The sequence below is a fragment of the Corvus moneduloides genome, chromosome 9 (genome assembly GCF_009650955.1).
Source record: "Corvus moneduloides isolate bCorMon1 chromosome 9, bCorMon1.pri, whole genome shotgun sequence".
NCBI classification, from domain to species: domain Eukaryota; kingdom Metazoa; phylum Chordata; class Aves; order Passeriformes; family Corvidae; genus Corvus; species Corvus moneduloides.
The window spans coordinates 21,396,650-21,421,388 of NC_045484.1; the positions used below are offsets into that span (position 1 = coordinate 21,396,650).

Genomic DNA, 24,739 nt, shown 5'->3' on the forward strand with positions numbered 1-24,739 from the left:
GCGTGCGCCGCCGCTTCCGGGGCCGCCGGGGCCGCGGTCACCACGGCGACGGCGGCGGCGGCAGCATGGCGGGGGCGGCCGTGCTGCCCGTGGCCGTGTTCGGCTGCCGGCCGCGGGTGGCCGGCGGTGTCTGCTTCTTGGAGGAGCGGGTGGTGCTGCACGCCGCGGGGGCGGGCTGCCTGCGGCTGCACCTCGAGCACAAGTGGCACAACTTCATCTCAGGTGGCACCGACCCCGGTCCCAACCCTGATCCCGGCCCCGATCGCGGCCCGCCCTGACCGCTCTGCTCCCCGCAGGCACGGAGAAGAGCCGGGGCGTTCAGGCGCTGGCCGTCAGCACCAGCCGGCGGTTCCTGGCGCTGTCGGAGGCGGCGGGGGAGCAGCCGGTGCTGGCGGTCTATGAGCTGACGGCGGAGCGGGCGCGGCGGCGGAGGGTGCTGGCCGCCGCCGAGCTGCCGGCGCGGCAGGTGGTGTCCCTCGCCTTCTCCCCCGACAGCCAGTTCCTGGCGGCCGCCACGGCCCCCCCCGAGGGACACCTCACCTTCTGGCTGTGGGAGAAGCAGCAGCTGGCGGCGTCCGTCCGCGTCCCGGCCGCGGGCGATGGCCCCTGCCAGGTAACGGCCCCACCTCCGCCTGCTTCCAAAACTTCCAAACCTGGGCTGTGCCTGCGTCTCGGCGGCTCATTATGAACACTCCCGTTCACAGTTGACTGGTTCTTCGGGAGCATACTTCACTTTTCAAAAGGGTGCATAAAAGGATCAAACTTTAGTTCAACAAGTAGCAGGTGCGAGGTTGGACATACGTTCATCCTTCAGGACATGTGCACAGTGCATTTTCCCGTTGCCACATGGCTTTTATCCAGGGCAAAAGGAGGAGAGGGCTCCACACTGTAGATTTCATGGTTTTTCTGACCTCTCTTGCCATCTGCTGTTGGCCATCCTCAGCAACAGGACACTAGGCTAAATAAAGTTTTGCATTGACCCATAATGGACATTCTCACATTTGTATCTCTTGTATCACATGAGATTCTCTTATATCACATGAGATCTATGTTACGGGGCCAGTACAACAGGCCAGTGAGTGTGCAATGTGCCCCTCATATCCCTGCAAAAGCATACACTAAATATGTTGGCTGTGCTCCGTAGTTGCAACACACTTCTTGGAAGTTCTCAGTGCACCTTTTCCTTCCTGCAGTTTTCTGTGTGTCTTCTGGTCCCGCTTTTCAGGAAGCTTGCTACTGGAAAAACTTGCTAATAGTAGTAAAGAGGTATTTTGGCCTTCCTTTTGTAATTTAATTTTGATAGACACACTTTTGAAAGGTGAAAAACTGCAATATGTAGTTGTGATGGTTAATTCTTGGTCTCTTTGGTATTCCTGTGTGTTTCTATGAACCACCTTCCTTTGTTTGTTTTCCTGTATCTGGTATAGAAAGTCTTCAGAACAGGTATAATACTTGCATATTTTTGAACATAGTTGAAAACTATGTTCAAGTTGAAAACTTCGTCTCTTTTTTGTTCCGTAGGTGAGCTTTAATCCTCAAGACAATACCCAGGTTTGTATCACTGGAAATGGCTTTTTTAAACTTTTCAAGTATAGTGAAGGATATTTAAAGCAGATGAATTTACAAAGGGGAGAGCCAGAAAACTACTTGTGCCATGCCTGGCTGTCCGAGGAGGAAGTTATATGTGGCACTGATAAAGGCAAACTTAGCTTGTTTGAAACTGGACAGCTGCACTGGGAAATGAGTTTGGAGTACAGAAAACCACCCAAGGAACTAAAAGAAGATACAACAACAAAAGAATATGAGAGGTAAATCTGTTAAATATTATTAGTAACAGTTCCATGCTTTTGCCTGCAGATGAGTTACTTCCTTCTTGTCCAGTTTATGATGTTGACTGCTGCCTAGCCTTTTTTGATTTGTGCTTCTTTATTTTTAAGTCTTTATGTATTTCCTAATTGCATTTCTGGTGTTTCTAGTGGCCTGGCCTTTGAAGATAATGGTTTACAACAGCATTCTCTGCCTCAAATATCTGCAGTTGCGGCATATTCCAAAGGGTTTGCATGTTCACCTAGCCCAGGAGTTGTTCTTCTGTTTGAGAAGAACGAGGAAAAGGAGGGCTATGAGGAGAGTCAAGAAGTCTGGGTAAGGAGGAAACAAGCTTTCTAAGCAATTATTCAGTGGAGCCTTGTTTAGAGAACTGTGAGTGCTTCTGATTCAGTTATTAATAATAGCACATTGCTAAATTGCATTGTAAGCATTAGCTAACTGTCCTGGTGATGTCGAAAGGAGTTGCCAAAGGTCACACTGAAAGTCAGTGATTGATGACCTTTTGCAAGGTAGTTACGTATGTTCCCTTCCCACATGTAAAATGTGCTTTGGGGCTGCTAAACTTCAGGAAACCTTTAAGAAACTTTTATTTGTGGAGGCTTTTGAGACTAAGAAGTAGCTTACATCAGTTTTGAAGAACTAGGCTGCTTGGTTTTTTTCCAAGAAGAAGCTCTTCTCCCCTCAGGTATTTATTACAGCTGTCATGAGACTGGTGCACTCTTACTCTTAAATAATCCTTCTAACTGTTCTATAGCAAACTGTATGCATTGATTTACTGCAATCCCTGGATAAGAACATTAATGAGCTGGTCAAGACTTCATATTCTGGTTCTAAAAGGTCAGATCTTCCCTATGCATGAGACCCTCTAATAAGACTTATCTACCTTAATGATACATTACAAAGAACTGTTTTTCTGAAATCACAATTTTTAGGCAGTCCTCATTCTGACACTTGTTAGTTTTTGTCTTGATATTTTTCTACTACCATTTTAATTCTTGTTTAGTGCAGTACTTCAGATTACTGCTGAAATGTCCTCTGATGTTCTCTGATATAACATTTCATCCGTAATGTTATAGATACTGTTAGGTTGTCCTCTTGTCCTCTATTTCCTGCCTTGTAGTAGTTATGTGCTATTAAATATCCAAGCTGTCTTGCTGATATTATGTATGTGTTTATTAGAGGAGCATTACAAGGAAAGTTTGTGTGTGTGCATGCCTACTACCAAAACATGGAAACCTGGCACAACCCACAGGATGCCTTTCTTGTGCAGCTTCCTCAGGACCTGTTCAGCACTGAGCCAAAAAAGTCAGGCAGACAGGACATTACATGTATATGCTTCAGCCCCTCTGAGGAAACGATGGTCGTTAGCACAAATAAAAATCAGCTCTACATGTTTACCATGTTCTCCACCAAACTTATAAGGGTAAGTGCAGTTCACATTCACAGCTTTCATGCCCAGTATTGTAACGACGGAGGCTACTCAGTGTTGTTTTCTATGATGCATGCTCATAAAATCCTTCAAATGAACCCTTAAAGCTCAAGATATGAAGAAGTGCTGGGTGTGCATCTCTGAGAGTGGTATTTCTGTAGCCCCTTGCTCAAGCATCCCCCCATGTGAATACCTGATGCTATTCAGCAGAATGATAGAGGACACTTAAGACCATTTAAGGGTGCCTGTCACTGCTGAACCACTTCACTGAGGCTTGAACTGAGATATCCTCAATGTAACTCTAGTGCTTTGTGCTCCACTGTAATATGCAGAAACTTTAATGCAATGGTAAAGCTGGAACAGCCATGGGAATCTCATTTGACTGTAAAATGATAGTTGTTGAAGTCTTAGCTAGAAGTGAAACCTCTTTGTGAAATACACACACAATAAAAAACCTTCCCTACTCTGTAGGAGTTAAATAATACAAAGACAAGTGAAAAATGTATTATCATGAAATAGACTTACATGGAATTGAGCACCTAACCTGTGTACAGGCATATGGAAAGATCTTCACAGGAAGAGGGCTTGTAGCTAGGGGTCCTGTTTCCACATGCAGCCTAAAATTTTATTGGTGCTTCACTTCCAGCATGTGGTAGCTAGACATCCTGGTGAAGTTTTCTATCACTCAGCACTTGACTTTTTTTAAATATCTGCATGACCAGAAGGTGTTAACTGAATTCTTGCAGGTTTATTTATTTATCTAACTTGCCTTTTTTTACATACATACAATATGCTCTCACTGCTCTGCCCTGCACCACTTTTCCTGATGATTAATTATAAACTTAAAACTAACACAGTTAGGTTTTTAACATTGTTATGTTCAGACCAGTGCAGTGAAAGGATTAAGTGGTTCCCTCAAATCTATTCTACAACTGTACGCAAAGACCCATGATAGATTATTTTTATCTGACTTACTGCCTGCAATGAAATATTTGTGATTTCCTTATGTTCTCATTCCTTCTCAGGAGAAGACATCTTATTTTGCATATATGAATTTCCCATTGCATTCTAATTCAATCACTGGTCTGGACATGTGTACTTGGAAACCCATTCTTGCTACGTGTTCCCTGGATAGATCTGTTCGCATCTGGAATTACAAGACGAAGTAATGAGTTGTTTGGATTTGTTATTACCTCTCACTTTTTTGTATATTGTGTTTAGCAGGCAACAGCAGCAATTTCATATGAATGAGAGTGTTGTTCTGGTAAAATTCTTGTGTGGTGTGGGATGTAAATGGTATTACTGACATGATTTGGGGAGTGTGAATATGCAGTGCCTTTAGAACAGGTGCCAAAAGAATACAAACCTTTTTATATTAAGCTATTTTTGTGTCAGACTTCTTGTGTTTTGGAAAAAACTCTTCAGGAAAGTTCCATTCAGCTTTGTCTTATGATACTGTTGTCCCATCTCCTTCTTCTTAGCCATAGTTGTTAAGAAAAATTACTCCAGCTGTTGAGGTTCCCTGGAGAGAAAAACAAATCTCAAGAGATGTTTGTGTAGGATTGCAATCAGCAATTCATTTGCCTTCTTCATTGTATTCCGGTACACAAGGATTTGCTCTTGCACCTTCCACACTTCTCTGTGAATCAGAAAGTCAAATTTACTTTTGTTTCCTGTAACATCTGTGTGATGATTACTTAACTGAATAACAACACACTTCCTTAAGGACAAGGGAGAGTCAGACTGTAGCTGCAGATGTCCTTGCTGGGCCAGATAATGTCCTGTCAGGTGTGCAATCGGGAGTTTGTCCTATTCCATACTGCTCAATGGTTTTCTCTTTCAGCACTTTGGAGCTGTGTAAGGAGTATCAGGAGGAAGCATACACAGTATCACTTCATCCCACTGGCCTTTTCTGTTTGGTTGGGTTTTCTGACAAACTACGATTCATAAGTCTGCTGTACGAGGACATGCGTATTTTCAAGGAGTTTGCTGTGAAAAAATGTAGAGAGGTAAGGAGTGGTACAAAAATGAAATTGGGCAGTTATGGGGAGCAGAGTGGTGAAGAACGTGACAGAAAACAGAAACTTCTCCAATATATCCTCGTAGGATATAGGATATCCTATATCAAAGCATCGAGAAATGGATTCTGACTATTGGAGAACGGGCCCAGAGGCTTATGTGTAACTGTGGACTTGGGAAGCAGCAGAAGGGATAATTTGCTCAGAAATACTCAAAAACTGAATTTTACAGGGCAAAGCATTGATTAAGAAAACTATAAGTGGCTAATTATTTCATGGAGTTTTCTTTTCATGTAACAATTTGATATTAAAGGATGTAATTGAAATTCAATGCAGGAATGTTTTTATCCATTCCATCTACAGTAATGGGTGGTTATGTTCTTTTTGTAGTGCTCATTCAGTAATGGAGGCCATCTTTTTGCTGCAGTTAACGGAAATGTGATTCAAATTTATTCCAGCATCACCTTTGAGAATGTTACTAATCTGAAAGGACATACTGGGAAGGTTAGTAAACAAATCTTATACAGTACAACTTATTAACATATTAACTAGTTGATAATATGCACTTTGAATAGGTAAAGTACAATTTTGGATCTTGAAATTGCCCCAAAAAGTAACAACAGAAATAGAAAACCCCATTTTCTTTGGTCAGAAGGCAAAGTGTTCATGCACTAGATACATCTGAAAAGTCTGTCCTTACACTGGAGGTGAAGGATTGGCAGCTGGCTGAACAAAATAAAATATCCCAGTAATAAATTACAAAAATAAAATCTACTCAGTATTGCAATGAACTTTTTCCTGACAGTGTGTTCATAAAGTAGTTCTCACTGTTGTTTTTTTTATGCTAAAATAGAATTGGTTGAGAAACATCTAGAGGTTTTGCAGTAAGACTTTGAAGTATGATTCTGAAGTTGTCACAGATTTACCAGTACAGTGACTCCATGCTGTATATCTATAACCTACACATCAAGCTCCTTGGTGTGTTTTGCTTTTGCAGGTTCATGCAATTAAATGGAGTGCAGATGACACTAAATTTGTCTCCTGTGACACACATGGTGCTGTGTATGAGTGGAACTTGTTGACAGGTAAAAAGGAGTCAGAATGTGTGCTCAAGACCTGCATCTACAGCAGCATTTCCCTGACTTATGATGCCAAAATTATCTTTGCTGTTGGATCTGACCAAACTCTCAAAGAGATTTCAGAGTCTTCGGTGAGCTAACAAGCACTCTGGATTTTGTTAAATTCTCTGGGGAGGGTACTGGTGCTTTGGTTTCCTTAGCATCCATTTGGTAAATAGGAATCGGTCTGGTTCTGAGAGCTATGATATTTACTGACAGTTTTGTGTTCTTATGTCCTTTACAATGAAACCTGAGATTTTGTTGTAGTTTTATATTTTTGTAATTTTACTTGGATTTACCTAGAAATTTTCTAATCCAGTTAACAAACTAAATAGGCAATATTGTATCAACTGTTCTGCTGAAATACAAGTGTATCACATCTACCACTGTATCTACAAGCCTTTTTCTTTCAGAAAAGTAGTAAATTGTATGTAATAACCATTACATCTTTCAGATCACACCAGCTTGGCTTGAAATTTTAATACTGCATATCTATAATAAATACAGAAGTTTTATATCTAAATATTTCTTTTAAATCTATTTTTTTTTTAATGTATAAAGCTTGATACTAATTATGTTCAGGCTATACTTCTATAGGCATATAGATTCTTTTAACTGCATCATTTGCTGCAGGCAGAGGTATAACAATTACTCATGCAATGCATAATCAAATACTTAATGTAATGTGAGGGTTTTGTGTGGTGGTTTGTGTTGTTGGTTTATTTTTTAGATCCAGCAAGAAGTGCCTGCTTATGATGTTGTTTATACGACTGTCGCTGTCTCTCGTTCCGGGAGCATGATATTTGTTGGTACATCCCTGGGGACAATTCGAGCTATGAAGTACCCATTAACTCTGAAGAAGGGTTTCAATGAGTACCAGGCCCATGCAGGTGCTGTTACAAAGGTAGCACAGAGTTCTTTCTTTTCCCTGTGGTACCAGCCGCACACAGCTCCTTTAGGGCTGATTCTCCTTCCCAATTCATAGCATAATACATTAAAATTAAGGCTGAGTCTGCACATGGAGAATGAATATTGCAGTATTCATAGTAGTCCTGTCTCTAGATATGTCAGGGAATAAGCTGTTGGCTAAAAATTGGCTTGCACCAGGTTACAAAACATGGCATATTGGATGAAGATCTTTGATACAGCTTCCTGTGGAAAGAGGAAGGTAATTTTGTCATAGAATTGTTTAGGTTGGAAAAGAGCTTTTAGATCATCAAATCCAACAGTTCACCCAGCACTGCCAAGTCCGCACTAAACCATGTTCCCAAGCACCACATCTACATGTCTCTTAAATACCTCCAGGGATGGTGACTTCACCACTTTCACTTGTAGATGGGCATCACATTTGCCCATTCCCAGACAGCTGAGACTTCCCTAGTGAGCCAGTACTGCTGCCAAATGACTGAAAGGGCTTGGTGAGCACTTCTGCCAGCTCCCTCAGTGTGCTTTGGTAGGTCCCCATGCTCCAGGAAGCCACATGTTCTGTGTTTTTAAAACTGGTCATAATTTTGGCGTTTTAAGTATCACTGTCAAGTACAGCACCTTGACTTATCCTTGCACAGTCCAACATTAGAATACGAACTTCAGTTACTGTAACTCCACTTTCACCTCATTTGCAAGCTGCATCATCTCCCAGGTACTCTATGCCAGATCAGGCAGCCACAGGAGGTCTGGAGGAGGTGACAGCAGTTATTACTAGATAGTTCTTGGTGAGCCTAGTTGTAGTTTCAAAAGAAAAAATTTAGCCACCTGTTGCTCATGCAACTTCTCAAAGAAAAACTCTGGAGACCTTTGGAATTGTAATATAAATTGCCTGTCTGAGCTGTAATTGTCTAGAAGGTCTTTTCCGTTTCAGGTTTTTAAAAATCTTCTCTGGCTTTGAGACCAGAAGCAGATCCAGTGTCTACACATATTCTTTCCCTTCCCTTTGTTGTTTCAACCAGGGTGGAACAGAAGTAGAGGATATAATCAAAATGTTGGTAGTGGGGCTATGTTACTATTTCAGCTGTTGACTTTCTGTGGTAGAAATGAAGGGAGTATGTGGGTGGGGAGAAAAATGTGGTGTAAAATAAAACCGTGTCTCCATTCTTTGATGTCTCATCTATTATTTTGTTGTCTCTTCCTTCTAAGATGACAATAACAAATGATGACCAATTTCTACTGACTGCTTCAGAGGATGGCTGTATATTTATCTGGAAAGCGCATGATAAAGAAGGTGGGGGACTGAAAGGGGAACAGGAACTTCAGTATGCTGAGGAGGTGTTGATCATGAGATCAGATATAGACGAGAAGGTAGGAGGAGCAACTCGCAAACATCAGCCGTAGGATTTCTGTGAACTGCATTTGCATGATGCTTGTTACCAGCCAGTCCTATATGGCTTGCATGGCTTTGGTCAAAGAGGTTACAGCAAGTTGCTGCAGCAGCTTGTCAATATGCAAGCAGCATTATACAAACAGGGAGTGTGGAGAAAGGTTTAGACTTTTCTCTAATACTTTCCCCAGTCTCTTGAAAGCACTTTTAATGGAGTAGAGAAGTAAGAAGATGCATTTTTATAAACTGTCTTGTAAGATAGCAAAGGAACCTTACTTCTGGAACTTCTTGGTCTGTCTGAAGATTCTCTGTAAAGGCTGTTGTTCATAAATACATGCATGTAAATAAAACATCCTTAACAAGCTGTTGCCGATGGCAAATATTCTCTCTCTTAAAACTGTTTTCTCGTCCATGTCCTAACAGACTCAGGCAATACTAGACCTGCAGATTTGTGTGAAAGATCTGCAGACAGAAAGTGATTACGAGCTACGTCTCAAGGACATGTACTGTGAAGGAAAAATAAAAGCATTGGAAGAGAATTTCGCTCAGGAAGTAGACTCCCTTAAAACCAAACACCAGGTATGATTCATATTGCAGAACCAAATACTAAGATATCTTTCACTGAAGAGTTGAACTCAAGCTTGCATTACATATATAGAAATGCCATACAGCATCTGAAGTTATTCCTTTCCAGTAAAGATGTTCTTGATATTTGTAAAGCATGGAAGTACCTTTGAGTCAAGTATCTTATAGGTACAAGGGGATGCAAGAATTGTCCTAGGTGGCCTGTAAGTATCTTCACATAAAAACAGCACAGTAAATACTGCCTGAGACTGAGGATCAGTAATAGAAATGGGACTGTGCCTTAAAAGCTCCTTTGTGTATAAGGTTGCCTTAATGCTGCCTTCTTCATGTCCTGTCTGCTTAGAACTTTTTAAGAACATCTGCTGAGGTTTCTTGTATATTTTTTGAAAATAAAAATGTATTTTGAAAATAAAATATATTCCCTGGATGTCTTCTGTTTGTGTGCTTATTGACTTCTTTGTGGTTGTGAAGCAGGACTCCCCTGAAAAGCAAAGGCTGTGATAATTCTTCCCAGCATCTTATTTGTCTGTGTCTGATAATGCTATTCTGTCCATCTGTCTGGAGCACGCACTGGATTTCTGACCTGTAATTTGTTGTATTTCTGGACTTCTTTTAGATGCAGAAGGCAAGGGATCCAGTAGTAATTTCTCTGTCAGTAAAACAACTTGAAGTAAGAGATTATATACACATGATTCAATCCTGTCAACCTCATGTTCTTTTTGAGCTTTTGGGTGAATATTGTCCTGTTCTGGTGATTTTTTAGTGCTTATTTTGTTGAGTTGTGCATAGTCCCTTCAAGCAGTATTTCTGTTTGACTCCACATAAAAGAGTTCAGTATGAAAGCTTGCCAAGTTACTTATTAGTTGTAATATTTTACAGGCTTGTAATTTTGAAGTGCTCTTTTTATGCCTTTCTTGTCTTTTGGCCCTACAGTTGGTCTAGCCGGTTTTTGATAGTTATTTTTTGAGGAGGTTTAATTATTCATTTTAATGTTTTCTTCAAGTATTTTTTCAGACTCTTTGGCTTGTCTCACCGTGGTTTTTTCATCTAAATAACCTGAGTTTCAACCTTTCTATTTTTCCTCTCTTTTGTAGAACCTAACCTTGTACAAGAAAGCCATTTCAATTCTTGTGGATCCCTCTACCTCTGTTTTATCTCTGCTGGTTTTTTTTCTGAGGTTTTCAGGTCTTCTGATAAGTAGTGCTTAGCTATAAAGTTATAATAATCTCAGCTACACTGAAAATTCTTTAGACTTGTTGATTATTGCAAGCAAGTGCCTTTGAAGGTGAATAAAAGTTCTGTAGGCAGGCAAATGGTACTTCCTGTCCAAGTATCAGTACATGTTAGGATTAAACTGAATGACAGCTTTAGACTTGGGGCTAACCTTTCTGGTTGTATCCATCAGACAAATTGAATATTTCTGCTTATGCAAGACCCACGCAGTTGTTACAAGAAGAAAGTGAAAATATTTTAACTATGTTACAATTCCTAGCTTCTCTGGAAAATTTCTCAGCTGTTTTCTTGCTCCAGTTCTTTGTGCTTTTGTAGAAGGTTAAGTAATTTGTAGTGGCAGTCTGACATTCCAAGCAAATGGCATTCAAAATTCACTCATGCTCAGCTTTATGTCATACTATGCAAATGTCAGCATTTTAGGACCTCAAGGTTGCTTCAAGTGAGACAGGGAGCAGCTTGAACTTTAATATCTGGACAATAATTTACGGAACCACAAATTCTCCTCAAGCAGACATACATAAAGGAGTGGAGGCTTTTGTCACTCACAAACTTTTCTTGTTAGATTAGGATCAGTACCCTGTATTATATGAACTTTGTTTGCTGCTTTTCCTTAGTTTTCATTACCTTAACTTGTCAAATCAAACTAATATCTGGGAAAACTTGTTTTAGTGACATACGGCATCTCAGTTTTGGTGAGAGATTTCACACATATTTCTGTTGTGTATGTATTCCTCACCAGGGGCAAGCACACAAACATTTTGGACATTACTTTGCCTAGTTTCAAATTAAAATATATTTTTCTTTTTTTTTTTCCCCAGATTTTACAGGAAGAGAAAGAAAAACAGGAGCTACAACACCAGGTTCAACTGTCTGAGCTGATGGATCAACAGGCTAGGGAGGTGCAACGGCTAGGTTAGACTCTAACAAGTGTTTGTAACTAGAAACAGGGAAAATGCTTTATTGATAGCAAATGATGTGACAGGGAGGCATTACTGGAGTAAAGGTATAAAGAAAAACGAATGTATGTCATGTAGGTATTTGGTGCAGACCAAATGGTTGTCTAAACTGCACCACACACGTGTGATGATGAGAACATGCACATGGGCCCTGTATCTTAGAGGTTTGGTTCTTGAGATTAGTAATTTCTTCATTTTGTTAATAGCTCACTGTGCAAGAACAGTGCAGTCATTCAGTTCAGCAAGGAGGTGCACACAGCCTGGAGAAAACCTGGATTACAAATTCCAGATTTGTAATCAAGATAAAAATACTGCAAATTAGTACGAAAGAGCAAGTCCCCCCCATAAATGAGTCCGCTGCCAACTCATACTTTGTAGCAGTTGAGCTTATACAGCTCTGCCATGGTTGTCATCCCAAGGAAATGCCTAAATCAGTTGTCAATTATGTATGGCTACAGAGTCTAAAGCCCCTGTATATCTGATGAAGAAAGTGATGAAATACTTCTGCTTGTAATTTATTGCAACCAGCTGCCAAAAAGACAGTAAAGAATAAGACAGCCGCAGAAGGATAGGATTCATCCCTCTTTTCTATTAGTTTTATCCATTCCATGTTTCCTGTTAACAGAATCTGACAGTAGTCAGAAACTCTTAATGGAAAATGAGAAATACCAGGAGCTGCAGGTGAAATCCCAGAAGATGGAGGAGGAATACGAGAAACAATTGCACAATTTGGAGGAAAGCAAAAGCAAGGCTGTGGCAGAGTTAAAAGAACATTATGAGAAAAAACTTAAAGATAAAGCTGTTCTGCTGGAAGAGGTAGGAGGCTTGATTTGTCGTTTGATTTGTTGACCAAGTTTATCTTCAACTGTGATAAAATATTCCCTAGGACAGGAGAGGCTGGCATCTTCCATGCAAACCCTAATCTGCTTGTAACCATGGGAAAATGTTTTGACAGGTAGAATAGTAAAAAGGAAGACCCAGCTGAGTCACCAACTTTTCAGGGTTCCATACCTTGAGTAACTTGCTAAGATTAATATCCTTGGGCTTTCTCAACTTCATCTCCATTTCTCCTACATCCCAGAATTCCTGTTTATTAATGTGACTTAGATGATACATTTACTGTAATTCAAGAAAGAAAGATTCAATCATGTTGTTCTAGTGAAGAGATAACATTTTGAAAATGGTGAATTACATTCCTGAGCCCTTGAGGTTCTTACCTGCATAATTTGGGGAACAAAGATAAATGTCCTGAATACTTCAAAAATTCCTGTGGTCAAAGACTTGGCTTGACAAATGCCAGCCAGATAACTGATACTTACATATTTAGAGTCAGTAAATCCTATCACCATTACTGTTTGCAGCCCTGTGTTGCAATACCAATTTGAAGAGAATGTAAGAAGAGAGGCATACAGAGACTGAGGCAAACCCAGGTGTTTATTGGTCCTAATGCATCAGAAACAGCAATTTTAAAAGATCCTAAGTGATACTGGTTTGTTCTGCAGCCAGAACAAGTTTGCTGATGTTAGTATCTGGGCCAGATTCCTAACTTGAAGCATTCAAGTCTTAAGAATTATATATTAAAAAAAAATTTTAAAAAAGGAGAACTTTTAATGTGTATGTTATCAGTTTCTAAAGTTACTTTAATCCACTAAGAAGTTATCTTAGATGATATTGCTGCAATTGAATATTCCACTAAATATAGATTCTCCAAGAAGAAACACAGTTACAAATAACCTTTTATTTCTCTCCTTTATTGGTCTCTTACTATTGCCTTCTCTAAGTTTTGTTTTCCTTAACTCCAGGCAAAGAAGAATATGAAGAAGCAGATTCAAGCACAAGAAGAAATGGAGAAACAAATTTATGAAGATGCAGACAAAGAAATCTTGGAAATCAAAGACAAGTATGAGAGAGAGCTCTTGGAAGAAAAGGAGTCCAACATACAACTGAAAGGAGAAATAGGAGTCTTGAATAAAAGGGTATCTTTTATTCTGTGCTAGTATCAGACCTGCACAAGAAGACCTGTAACTGAGGATTGAATGTGATTAATGGCATGTCAATTTATTCCATTAATCTAGTCTGTAAATATGTGGCATTTCATATGAGAACAGTAGCCCATTCTTAGATTAGTTTGAGTGTTTAGAATATTTGGACAGAAGAAGAAGCTGTCTGCTGATTGTATTGATGATATGATTAGAGATAGATGATAAAGGAGGTGTGTTTTTATTAGTACACTTTGTCTTATCTACATAGTTTTAAACTATAAATAATACTGTTCATCCTATGACAGGAAAGAAACAAACCTTTTGATTTTTCTAAGATCTAATGCTTTGCTTTATTAGTAAAATCCTTATACTGCTTCATTTGATGCAATAATCCCCATGTTTTGTTTGCATAATCATTTTTTATTGGCTTTACTAGGATTTTTAAGGAGGCATAAAATCTTTTACCTCTTTTACTGTCTGGGTATTACATTTGCCTAAGGATGTTAGAGGGACATTTTTTCTTTTTCATTTTCTTCAGTGTTTATCTGGAGACAGAGAGGTTCTTTTCATACCCTCTGCTATCATGGTACTGTCTTTAGCTTCTTTGTCTTTTAGACCTCAGGAATTTCCTCCTGTGTCCTTACAGTTTGTCCAGCACCATTCATTGGTTCCAAGTTTCTTGGCTTCACAGATCTTAGTACTAAGGCAGGGATTTTGAGGATACCCAAGAGCTATGAACTGGGCACCCTTCCAGTTTTCTGTCTTTAGAGATGTATGGCAAATGTTCACCTTATAAGAATTTTCCATGGATTGAGTGTTATTTGCAGGTGATGCTCAGATATAATATCCATACCCTTCTTGCTTCTGGATGCAATTTCCTTGCTTCCTTGTAGTGCAGTAGGTATTCTTGTCAAAATATACAGAAAAAGCAAAAATGGATATTCAACCCCCTTTTGAGTTACAGGCATTTAACTGATGTGATGCTCCTTCATCATATCTTAGTTTGATATCCTTTGTCCCACACCACAAGGTATCCCACAGAATAGGATGGCCAGGTTGTGCACAGCTTTTGGAGACTGTGAAGTTCTTACTTGTTTGCCTCTCTAGTTGAACAGCCTACAGAAAGAGCTCAAGGACCGAAACAGAGATATTGAGGAAATGAGGCTGGAACAGCAGAAGCTGCAAGACATCATTAAATCACTGGAGAAGGAAATCACAGCACTAAAGACAGAGGTTAAAGAGAGAACAGACACTATCCTAGAGAAGGTGAGAAACTAGACAATTTGATGAGGTCAAAATCACCTCCCTTAATGAAATAGAGATATTTATTTTAATAGTATTTGTTGTGGCAGTATCACGTGACTGGAAACTCAGTTTCAGCTTAAGGAATTTGTGATCTCCAGTTTGGGATTTCGGTATTTAATTGGCATTCTAAGCTTTTCTTGGAGAGCTCAAGTTCAGGATGTTGACTTTCTCATCCCCTGTTCTGGGATCTGTAGATGGTTCAGCATTATTTCCTCCCTCCCATCTAATCTGTAGATTTGCAGCTGAAGTTCAGTCTTCCACAAGATCTGTGACTGCTGGTTTTGCCTTTTCCATGTTTGTGCCTTGTCCTAGAGATCTGTTTGAGAGTGCTGGATCTGATTTGGATCTCTGTACCCATTTCTTCCAGGAGAAGCATATATATGATCTAAAAATGAAAAATCAGGAACTGCAAAATTTCAAGTTTGTGCTGAGTTACAGAATAGAGGAGTTTAAGAAGCAAATAGAGTCACGTGAAAATCATATTGAGACAATGAAGAAACAGATCGATGAGGTGAGTAACGCTCTCATTTGGCCTCTGCTACTAAGCCCATTGTCTGAATACGAAGATGACCCAACAAGTCGATGAAAGATTCCACCCTGTTTGTTCCTTGACTTCATTCAAAGATACACAGTACTGATTCAATATCCTTGCAGCTAATAAAAATATCTGCACACAATAGCTATTTCATTTTCTATCACTTCTACCAGTAATCAACATAGTTCCTGTATTTAATTCTAGATTTTGCTTAAAAATAGATCTTATCCTTATGTGGTTGCCCTCCATGTGCCCTGAAGCATTTGCAAGATACTGCTTTTATTGATCTGGTGGAAGAGAGTAAATTTCTTCTCTCAGAAATGTTGCAGATTTATGCAAACATAACTCTGCTTAGGGGTTAGGTACATAGACAAATTATATTAATCAGTTGATACATGGGAAATTTGAATGTATTCATACTTAGCATGCAGAAAATTCATTGAGGGAACTTATTTATGATAGAAACTTGCTATGATCTCTGCACAGATGTATCCTTAGCTCAGCCAAACTAGGACTATGGTGACATAGTCTTTTAAATAAAATTCAAACTAATGAACAATTTGTATGTACTCCAGACTAGCAAGATGAAATCCCTGTTGTCTTTTCTGGTCACCATCTTGTGCCATAAGTAAATGCGGTAGTACCCTTCTTGGTTTTTTCCTGTGTGTTCTACATATGTACCCATAGTTTTCAATCCATTTGTTTCTTTTCAGTATCAGGTTCTAGTTATTGTTGCCCTTACTCTTTCCAGTATTTACTGTTCATTTCCATCTCATCCATTTTTATTCAGATGGAACAGTAGAGCTCCAGTTCAGCTCAAGGAAATGAAGGGGCATCACATAATTTAAATCACTGTGACTCAACAGGGATTTGCACATTCATTCATGTGGTTTCTGTATATTCTGACAGAGGGCAGTGTTGTTACAAAACTGACGTTTCTCATATTGTCATTCAACCTGAAGGAGGACCTATTCCCTCAAGTCTGTATTTCCAGTTTCTGGTTTTCCTGTTATGTGTTATTTTTTCACGTCTCCTTTTAGCCCTGATTTCCTCCTCCTGCTTCCTTTCAGATGGAGGATGAGCTGGAAAAATTCCGCAAGGAGAGCACAGAGCTGAAGATGAACATCACACAACTGCAACAGAAACAGAAAGCAACTGCTCGTGAGGTGCACAGAGAGATGGAGAAGGTATGGGGTACCCCCATCATGCAGGTCCCACAGAATGACATTGGTGGAGACAGAACACTGGTGAAGCATTCATCTGAGCAAACAGTTACTTCAAGGGTGCTGTGTCCAAGGACCAAGAGAGCCTCTGGTCAGTGGGGACAAAGAAAGAAAACTCCCAAGCCTGCAACCATCTTAGATCGTTCATATTTAAAAAAAAAAAAAAAAATCCAGTTATTTATGTGTCAACACACATTGTCCTGAGTTTAACAGAACAGTGAGGCAAATGCTGAACTACTTGTTCCTGCCCAAGCCTAAAATCTGGGGACGCTTGGCCTAAACAGGAGCAGCATGTAAGATACCACCTAGGCATTAGTTGGATGATATAAAGGATGGTCTCATTAATGGAGGAGTCAAGGACCCCTTGTTTGACAACATATCAGACATGAGGGAGGAAAAGGGAGTGCAGGTGAAGGTGGAGGAGCTTAGCAGGCAGTGCATGAGTGAGGAAGTAGGTAGAGAGGCCTGGCAGAAACCAAGAGAGAATGAGAAGGCAATCTTGATGTGAAATCAGCAAGCTGTGCATGTGTCTGATATGTTTTGTCCCTTGCCTTCTCTTCTTAACTGTTAGTGTGTTGTTTCTAAATAAGAAGGTAGGACAGCATTTGGACAATGCTCTCAGGCACATGATGTGGCTCCTGGGAATGTCCTGTGCAGGGCTGAGTTGGACTCAATGATCCTGGTGGGTCTCTTCCAACTCAGCATACTCTATGATTCTGTGTTTGGGAAAGGACAGTGGGTGATAGCATAACGAGCCACTGGTTTTCAGATGTCATCTCTGGATGCTGGCACTGATATTACCTAGTGCAAGTATCTTGGCTTATTATTACTGCTAAAATCTATTCAACATAGATTCAACTGCTACTGCTATTCAACATGCAGTGCTCACATCCCCAGTGAGTTTTTAATTAATTTTTTTTAATGAAATGGAAGGAAGTATATGAGAGTTTACACCAGTTCCACTAGACTTTCTAGAAAATTGCACACGATGGAGTGTTCTGATGAACCAAGTAAGAATGTGACTACATCATTCTTGCAGAAGCAAAATATGGAAACCCTCATCAAACGATTTAAGTCAGATCTTCATAATTGTGTGAGCTTCATTGATGATTCCAAAAAAATGAAAGATCGTATCCGTGAACTCTACACCAAGTACGTGCATCAATCAGACCTGGTGAGTCAGGACCTTTGCCTTCTCCTTGTCCATGCTTTGTCTGGTGGTGTAATTACTGAGGCAACATGCTGTGCCCTCTCAGGTGGAGGTTCAAGCAGTAGATGCAGATTTGCAGCAGCAGTACGAGAAACAGCAAGAGTATCACGAGAGGAATTTGGCAGTTTTAAGGAAGAGGGTGATGAAGGATAAGGAAATGCAGCACACTGCTTACATGCGCATCTTGCAGGTAAAAAGCCTTTCCTTGTGGTATGGAGGGGGAACAAAGGAAGTGGCTGCACAAAGGAGACTTTAGTAACCTTGCTGTTATGGTTTCTTAGGACTTTGAAATAGTTTTGGTTGGCTTTCGTTTCAGACATTCCTACATTTTTCAAGTGCCTCCATTAAATTTTCTGAACAAAAAGAGCAAGATCTCTGAAGTCAGAAATGGCTGCTGTTTTGTGGATACTTTTCTTTATCTCCCACTCCCTAAGAGGAGATAGGGAACTTCCGTTGCATGGATGTTTTTAAGGAAATTACTGTACTTATTTTTTATTTCAAACAGTATTTGTAGTTGCCATCATAGTCAATTTGCCCTTGTTTGGGTGTCAAGCTGTATCTGCTATGTGGTAATATTCAGGAATTAATTTTGGAGGGAAAAAAAAAAATTGTCCACATAGTCCCATGCCTATTGGTCTGAATTCAGAAGAACTTTTTGCTTTTCACATCCAAATTTTTCAAGGAAGTTCAGAAATACATGGGGGATATGTCTATTTGGACTAAGATCTCTTGTTCAGAATCCTTGTAATCTCATGACTGCTGGGGTCAAAGATCCAATTTGTTTTCATCTGAAGTGGGAGGACCTAGAGCCCCACAGCAGACATCCTAGGAGGACAGCTTTTCTAGTCTCTTCTTACTATGATCTCCTCCTGCTCAGTCAGCATTTCCTTTTCCCCTCACTAGCCCTTTCTCCATTGTTACTTTATTATGCTTCCTCAGGATCATTAAATCTCAGTCCCCTCCTAAGTCATCTCTTGTTTGCTATTTAGTCATAATTTGCTTCTTCAGGGCTAGACAGCAGCAATCTTCTTCCCTGCCTCGTTTTAATTTTTTTACTCTTTCTGTGAGTTAGCTGTTTCCTTTGGCACAAAAGGAGATAGCTTCAGAAAATAACCTGAAGATTTTCCTTGCTGGAATAGGGTGACAGATGGTGTTCATAATGATAATACTTGATGTCTTGGATCAGTAAGCCTAACATGAAATGATGATTAAAACCAAATTAATAAAACATCTGGAAGATGAAGATATCAAAGATTCTAACCAGCCTGGTTTCTTCAAAGAAAAAGCAGTTCTCTGAAGTCCAGTAGATTAATGAGATTTTTACAGCCATCAGGAATTATCATGGTCTTCCAGTCTTTCACAGGGGGCTTTTAAGACTGGACAAAGTTCTGTCAGGATTTGCTTTGAAAAAGCAAATGACATCTTGACAGTCTTCTAGCTCTGTATTTTTATTATTCCTCAGTTGTGCTTACATTTTCAGAGCTATTCCTTCCTCTCTGGGAGATTATTCATAGGTACACTCCACTAGTGACTGCTGCAACAGATGATTAGAACTGTCAAGATAATTTTAATTATTTTTACCAGTTGACAAGTCGCCTGTAATTCAACTATTAGTTTTTCCTCCAGCATTCTGTATTGGTAATGGCTTCTTTGGATACATAAAACCAGAGACACTGAATAACCTTGAAGTAGTGCTGCTTAAACTGAAGCCCATATAGGATGAAGTTTCTTTATGTCCTTCCTGTCTCTGACAGTCAGCACTGTAGTGACTTCCTAGGCTGTAGATGGCATCCATGTCATGTGCCATTGTACCTGATGGCCTCATCATCCATGCATTTGATCAGTCCTTTTTCTGAAACAATTAGTTCTTTGCCACAACATCCCATGACAATGAGTTTTCCCATGAACATTTATTTTAATCCATTCTGTGACATTGCATTGCAGTGCAAGCATTCTGTCAGAATGCAAATATTGAATTAAAGGCTAATCTGTCTGGAGAGAAGGCCTCTTCAGAAAAATATTATCAGTGTCAACCAACAGCCTTTTAGCACCAAGCAAACCAAACAAGACATTTCTACATAGCCCAGATTGCCTCATACAAGATACTCTGTATTATATTTTCTGATAGACCAAAAGCAAGATCTTCATTTGATAGCAGCAGGCAATCACTTGGACCGAACCTATGAAGGTGCTCATGACTAAAGTACACCTAAATGGAAATGCTGTGCCCTATCCCTGAAAGCTGGTCAAAAGAAAATTACCTTGACTGATTACTGGAAGTTACCTTCTTCATGTGTTCTTTCAGGATCAAGCTCTGGAATAAATGCATAGAGTCAAATGTCATCTGTATTTAAAGGCTTGAATTAAACAAGTCAGACTCAACAAAATATTACAGTTCCAGAGCTGCCTGAGCACACCAACTCCTGCTGCATTTATAGTCCAGCATAACCACTGCAAGAGCGACTCTTCCTGCCCAACAAGTTCAGATCTTAATGAATCTGCCACTCTTCCTCCCGTCAGTGATTTTCAGCTGAGGAGGAAGTAAAGCACAGCTGCTGTACTTGCCTTAGTGTGAAGTATTGATAATCTTGCCACACACATGCCCTGAGCTATTGCTGCCAACCTGAACTCCTTGAGTGCAGCCACATACAGAGAGATGCAGTGAGCTTTGTACTTTGCTATTGACCAGTCTGCAGTTGTGTGGTGCCAATACTTTTACAAGCATACTTGAAAGAACTGAGTCATATGCTTTTGCACAATCTTTTATGGCAACATAATCATCTCTGTCAGCCAAAATTATCATTAAAACAAAAGTAAAAACAAGATTTGAAGACACCTTTTTCATGGAACTATTTCATTAATCCTTGTTCTTATCTCCTGTTGTTTTAGTGGGTTCCCTACTGCTTGAGACAGGTATTATGTGAGGTACCCTAAGCATGCCTTTTTGCCATCTTTTTAAAATATTGCTACATATGATGAAGTTTCAGGGGTTGGAATGGTGCTGTGTTCCAAAAGTTCTAAAAAAACCACCACGGGTAGCTGAAATAGCTATTCTTAGTTCAACTATGATGGCAGATGTTTAACATTTGCCTTAGTTATTGATGTGGTAGGGTATTCACTGTCTTGTAAGAGGTAAATACACAATTCCACTTCATTCCCTTGAATACAGAAAAAAAATATTTAGTTAAAGGTGCTCCTGTTTCTGAATCATGAGCAGCAGTTTTATCATCCTTCACTAGTATTAGCCCATACTGGTTTTGCTGAAGTCTTTGAACCTGTTGCAACAATGGGTAAATTACATTTACTGGCACTTTCACAGCTCTTCAGCAAGATGCTTCACGATAGGCTACTAAAAACTTAGAGGATTGAGCTTTTATGGGCTGAAAACCGGCTGAAAAAAGAACAAAAGATGAATACATTGCTAACTTTTCCTTATAACAGCATGTTAGCAGTAGGTATCTCAAATCTCCAAATGCTTTATATATTTCTCAATTTGGAAGGAGTGTGGAAAAGTGATGTCTGTCAGAACTAATGAGGAGGGCCTTGAATAATTGCAAGGAGATAAAGATCATTTGAGTGAACAAATACATAGTGACAAATGAAAAGCAAAATAATACACACTGGAGGGAGAGATGGGAATTCTTCGCACTAATTCTGAATTAATTGGATCAATTTAGGAAGGCCCTGAGCTTCCCTTTGGACTTGGCAGGGAAGATGATACCTTGGAGTGCAGCTGAAGTCAGAAAAGCAAAACAAATAATAGTTTTTTGAGCTAACGTGGTTCGAATACTGTCATGTTCTGTGTCACATCTACTGTGGTCTCACCTGAAATGTTCTGTACTCTACTGACTGCCCAGCACCTTCTGCTTGTGATATTGATTCTATACTGTCCGGTGTCTTTCTCAAAGATATGAAGATACATATTGCTCAGCCAGATAGTACCTGTGCTTTTCCTTACAGAGCATGTTGTTTTTGCAGGAAAATGTGAGTCTGATTAAGGAAATCAATGACTTGCGGCAAGAGCTAAGGGTGGCCCATGCCCAAGTGCACGACCTCCGGTCAGCACTGAAATTAAACAAGGACAAAAAGGCAATTGAAGACACAGGTGAATAGTTCTTGTATATTTTCCATATTGTCAGTACTCATTGCAGAAGCCCTTTTTGTCCTTGGTGAGCAATTCTATTACTGTCTGTGTTTCATTCTAGCTTGTCTGCCTGGTGGTACCTGTTATATTCTAACGTTAACTGTAGCAGCTGCTAATTCCTGCAGATTCTTACTGTTTAGATCTACTCCTTCAGCCCTGAAAGATGCCTTCCCTTGTTCATGCCAAAGAACTGTATGAGCTGGACCTTTGTTACAGTGCTAAGTCCTCTCTATTTTATATTCTAGCTCCCTCCAGTGAACTTCTGTCCAGCCCAGCTGTCCTAAGGTTGAATCCAGAGATGGAAAGTGAAAAAATCATAGAAATGCAGCAGCTAGAAATTCAATATCTGCGAGACCAAATCCAGGAGAAGGGACAAGTCGTGAACTGTCCAGGTTCAGTCTCTCTTGGTCAGAAATCTTCCTGAACTGAATCTGGAAAGACACCACAAGACAGAGAAACACTGATGTGGTTCAAGGATGCCTTATTATATCCTCCTGGCAAGATCAGAAATGCAACAGCATAGATTAGACTTACATGGTCCTACACTCTTCCACTAGAAGCATTTGTGCAGCAATCAGTGTTCTGAACACTTCTTCTACTTTCCTGAAATCTGCCCTTTTCATGACTTGGGAGCCAAGAGAAAAAAAAAATTGTGTTAGTGTAAAACTAATCTTTGTGCCTTCATGCTAGGTACTCATCTTTCTCTTGAAAACTAATGTGTCCTAATTCAGAAGAGCTGGTCAAACTGTAAGCCTTTTCTGCTAGAATTCTAGTTTGGTGTAATTGTGCTGCAAAATTCAACATCAGCCTTTTATTTTCCAGTATTAAATTGTCCATGTCCATACAAAGGACTGCTGCTCTTAAGACAGATGTCATTGTTATTCCAAGCAGGTATCCAGTCACAGATTAACAACCCTTGTGAGGGCAACCTTTGACTCAAGTACCCCCGGGCTAGAACCCTTGCTCAAGCATCTGCCTCCTGTCTAGAGATGTGTTGCCTCATCTGCTACAATAATTTCAGCAGGACAAAAAAAGTCAGCCCAGTTTCAGGCTCCCAAAATCTGGAATGAAGTTGAAATCTTATGTCATAACTCCTATAACTTTGATTAATTGATTTTTGTTTGTCTTTTTTCCAACATCCACAATCCCTTTAGTTCAGTTTTTCAGTGAAATTCTCCTAATAAGCCACTCTGCAAAGTACTCATACACAGAAAAAGGCAGGGAGTCATTTCTTTAATAATGAGGGGGGGAAATCCCCTATATTTTTCATCTTTTGTTGTCGGTGCATGGCACGCTGTCCCACTGAGGAGTATTTCACATATATCAGAAGTTTAAGCTACTGGTTGAGCATGGAATGATATGGTACTGTAACAGCCAGTACATCGCTGGTTCATTTCCTATCCTGAATTGTGGAAAAGTGATGCATGCTTTTATATAGTTCTAATAATACTATACAGAAGAAGGTGGTGCCAGGGCTGGGTAACATGTAAGCTGCATTGCCATCAGGAATACTAGACTCATTTCCAGGGTAATACCATGGCAAAATAGATGGTTCCGTGAGCTCCAATGACTTTGGAGATTTCAGCTGAGTGCTTTGTCCCTGAATGTGGAATTAAGTTTCTTTAGTCTATTTTTTTTTTCCATTTTGCATCTTTAAACTGTATGGAGCATAGGTTTCACAGGAGCAAAAGGAAGAAGTTAATAGTTTGTTAATGGGCTAGCTTAACACCCTTTCTTCCTCCTCCCCTCCCCATATAATCATCTTGATACTTCCTGTACAGAAAGAGGATGTAATTAATGTAATTAGTAAATATTTTAGAAACTAGTTCCCTCTAAAATTTTCAGGACACACCCATTTTAATTTGCTAGGCTCTGGTGTGGTATAATTTTCCCCTCTCTCTGTCAGGACAAATTGAGTGCTAGAATCATACAACACACTGCTTTAATAGTTGTGGTTTAGAGAACTGCAATCAACCTCTCTGAAAAAGAAGAATTTTTTCCTAATATGCATATACAGGTAGAAAATTATTTCTAAATGGTGACTGGTAAGCTTAAAAATATGCCCCTATGTCACTCTTGTTAGAAAAATTTTAAAGGCAATACAAAGCCTGTCAGATGAAGCCCAGATAGCTTCAGCTGCCAGACTAGGCTGAAGAGGATTTTGAACTTGATCTTAGTGGCTAACGGGCAGCTAAAACAGTGCTCGTACAGGGGAGCATTAAACATCAGGCACAGCAGAGTGTTACAACTAAAGTTCATCAGACCTGCTCGAAGCAAAATAGATGTACAAGCCCCTCCTATACTGAGAAAATCAGACCAAGGTCAAACTTCCATGCATATACTCTATAAATGTTTTATAATTAAGTTGTAACTGGATTATGGTTTGTGTGCTAATGGTCTTCTAAATTCTCTCAGGGTGCAAAAACATTTTCCCCTTTCATTCTCTCTTGATTTGCATTGTTATGTTTCTCCTTTTGGTACCTCCCTAAAGGAGCTGGTAAGCATCTCATGCTCTTATAAATCTACAGCCCACTATTTAAAATGAGTGTATGGCTATCTGAATAAGGTTTCCCCTTAGATGATTTCTTTGCTAACTAGGCCAACTAAAAGACCAGGTCTTTCTGTATAGGGTCAAGCTCATTGTTCAAAGGTGTTTGTATAGTAAAACCCATCACATTCCATTTGGTTTTTTTATGTTTGGGACAACAACCTTTGGACTGATGATATTTTACAAGTCTCAAAAGATCTATCACATTTTTCTCAGACAAATTCCTGAAGCTGTCACACTATTTGGTTTCTATTTGATTAGCATATCCTAAGCTTCCCTTCTCACAGCCTGATAAAAAGCAAGCACGTGACT

General features: G+C 39.8%; 1 protein-coding gene across 2 annotated transcripts; it reads left to right on the forward strand.

Annotated features, from left to right (window-relative positions):
* The first annotated feature begins 58 nt into the window (after nucleotides 1–58).
* CFAP57 (cilia and flagella associated protein 57) lies at nucleotides 59–22,743 on the forward strand. Of its 2 annotated transcripts, XM_032117349.1 has the most exons (22): nucleotides 66–222; nucleotides 297–613; nucleotides 1,522–1,808; nucleotides 1,977–2,142; nucleotides 3,098–3,250; nucleotides 4,282–4,421; nucleotides 5,100–5,265; nucleotides 5,665–5,778; nucleotides 6,272–6,484; nucleotides 7,123–7,296; nucleotides 8,526–8,687; nucleotides 9,130–9,285; nucleotides 11,343–11,436; nucleotides 12,106–12,296; nucleotides 13,283–13,456; nucleotides 14,570–14,728; nucleotides 15,135–15,278; nucleotides 16,373–16,489; nucleotides 17,565–17,699; nucleotides 17,782–17,925; nucleotides 21,714–21,840; nucleotides 22,125–22,743. In XM_032117349.1, the coding sequence occupies exons 1-22, from the start codon at nucleotides 66–68 to the stop codon at nucleotides 22,301–22,303; spliced, it is 3,669 nt and encodes a 1,222-aa protein (XP_031973240.1). In that variant the 3' UTR covers nucleotides 22,304–22,743. The 2 variants fall into 2 exon arrangements, with proteins under 2 accessions (XP_031973241.1, XP_031973240.1); XM_032117350.1 differs by lacking the exon at nucleotides 17,782–17,925 and having other exon boundaries at nucleotides 59–222.
* The last annotated feature ends 1,996 nt before the right edge of the window (nucleotides 22,744–24,739 follow it).

Coding starts and splice junctions, on each gene's coding strand:
- CFAP57 (XM_032117349.1), top strand. CDS start 66: ATGGCGGGGGCGGCCGTGCTGCCCGTGGCCGTGTTCGGCTGCCGGCCG. Junction 15,279..16,372: donor TGAAGAAACAGATCGATGAG/GTGAGTAACGCT, acceptor GCTTCCTTTCAG/ATGGAGGATGAGCTGGAAAA. Junction 17,700..17,781: donor ACGTGCATCAATCAGACCTG/GTGAGTCAGGAC, acceptor GTGCCCTCTCAG/GTGGAGGTTCAAGCAGTAGA.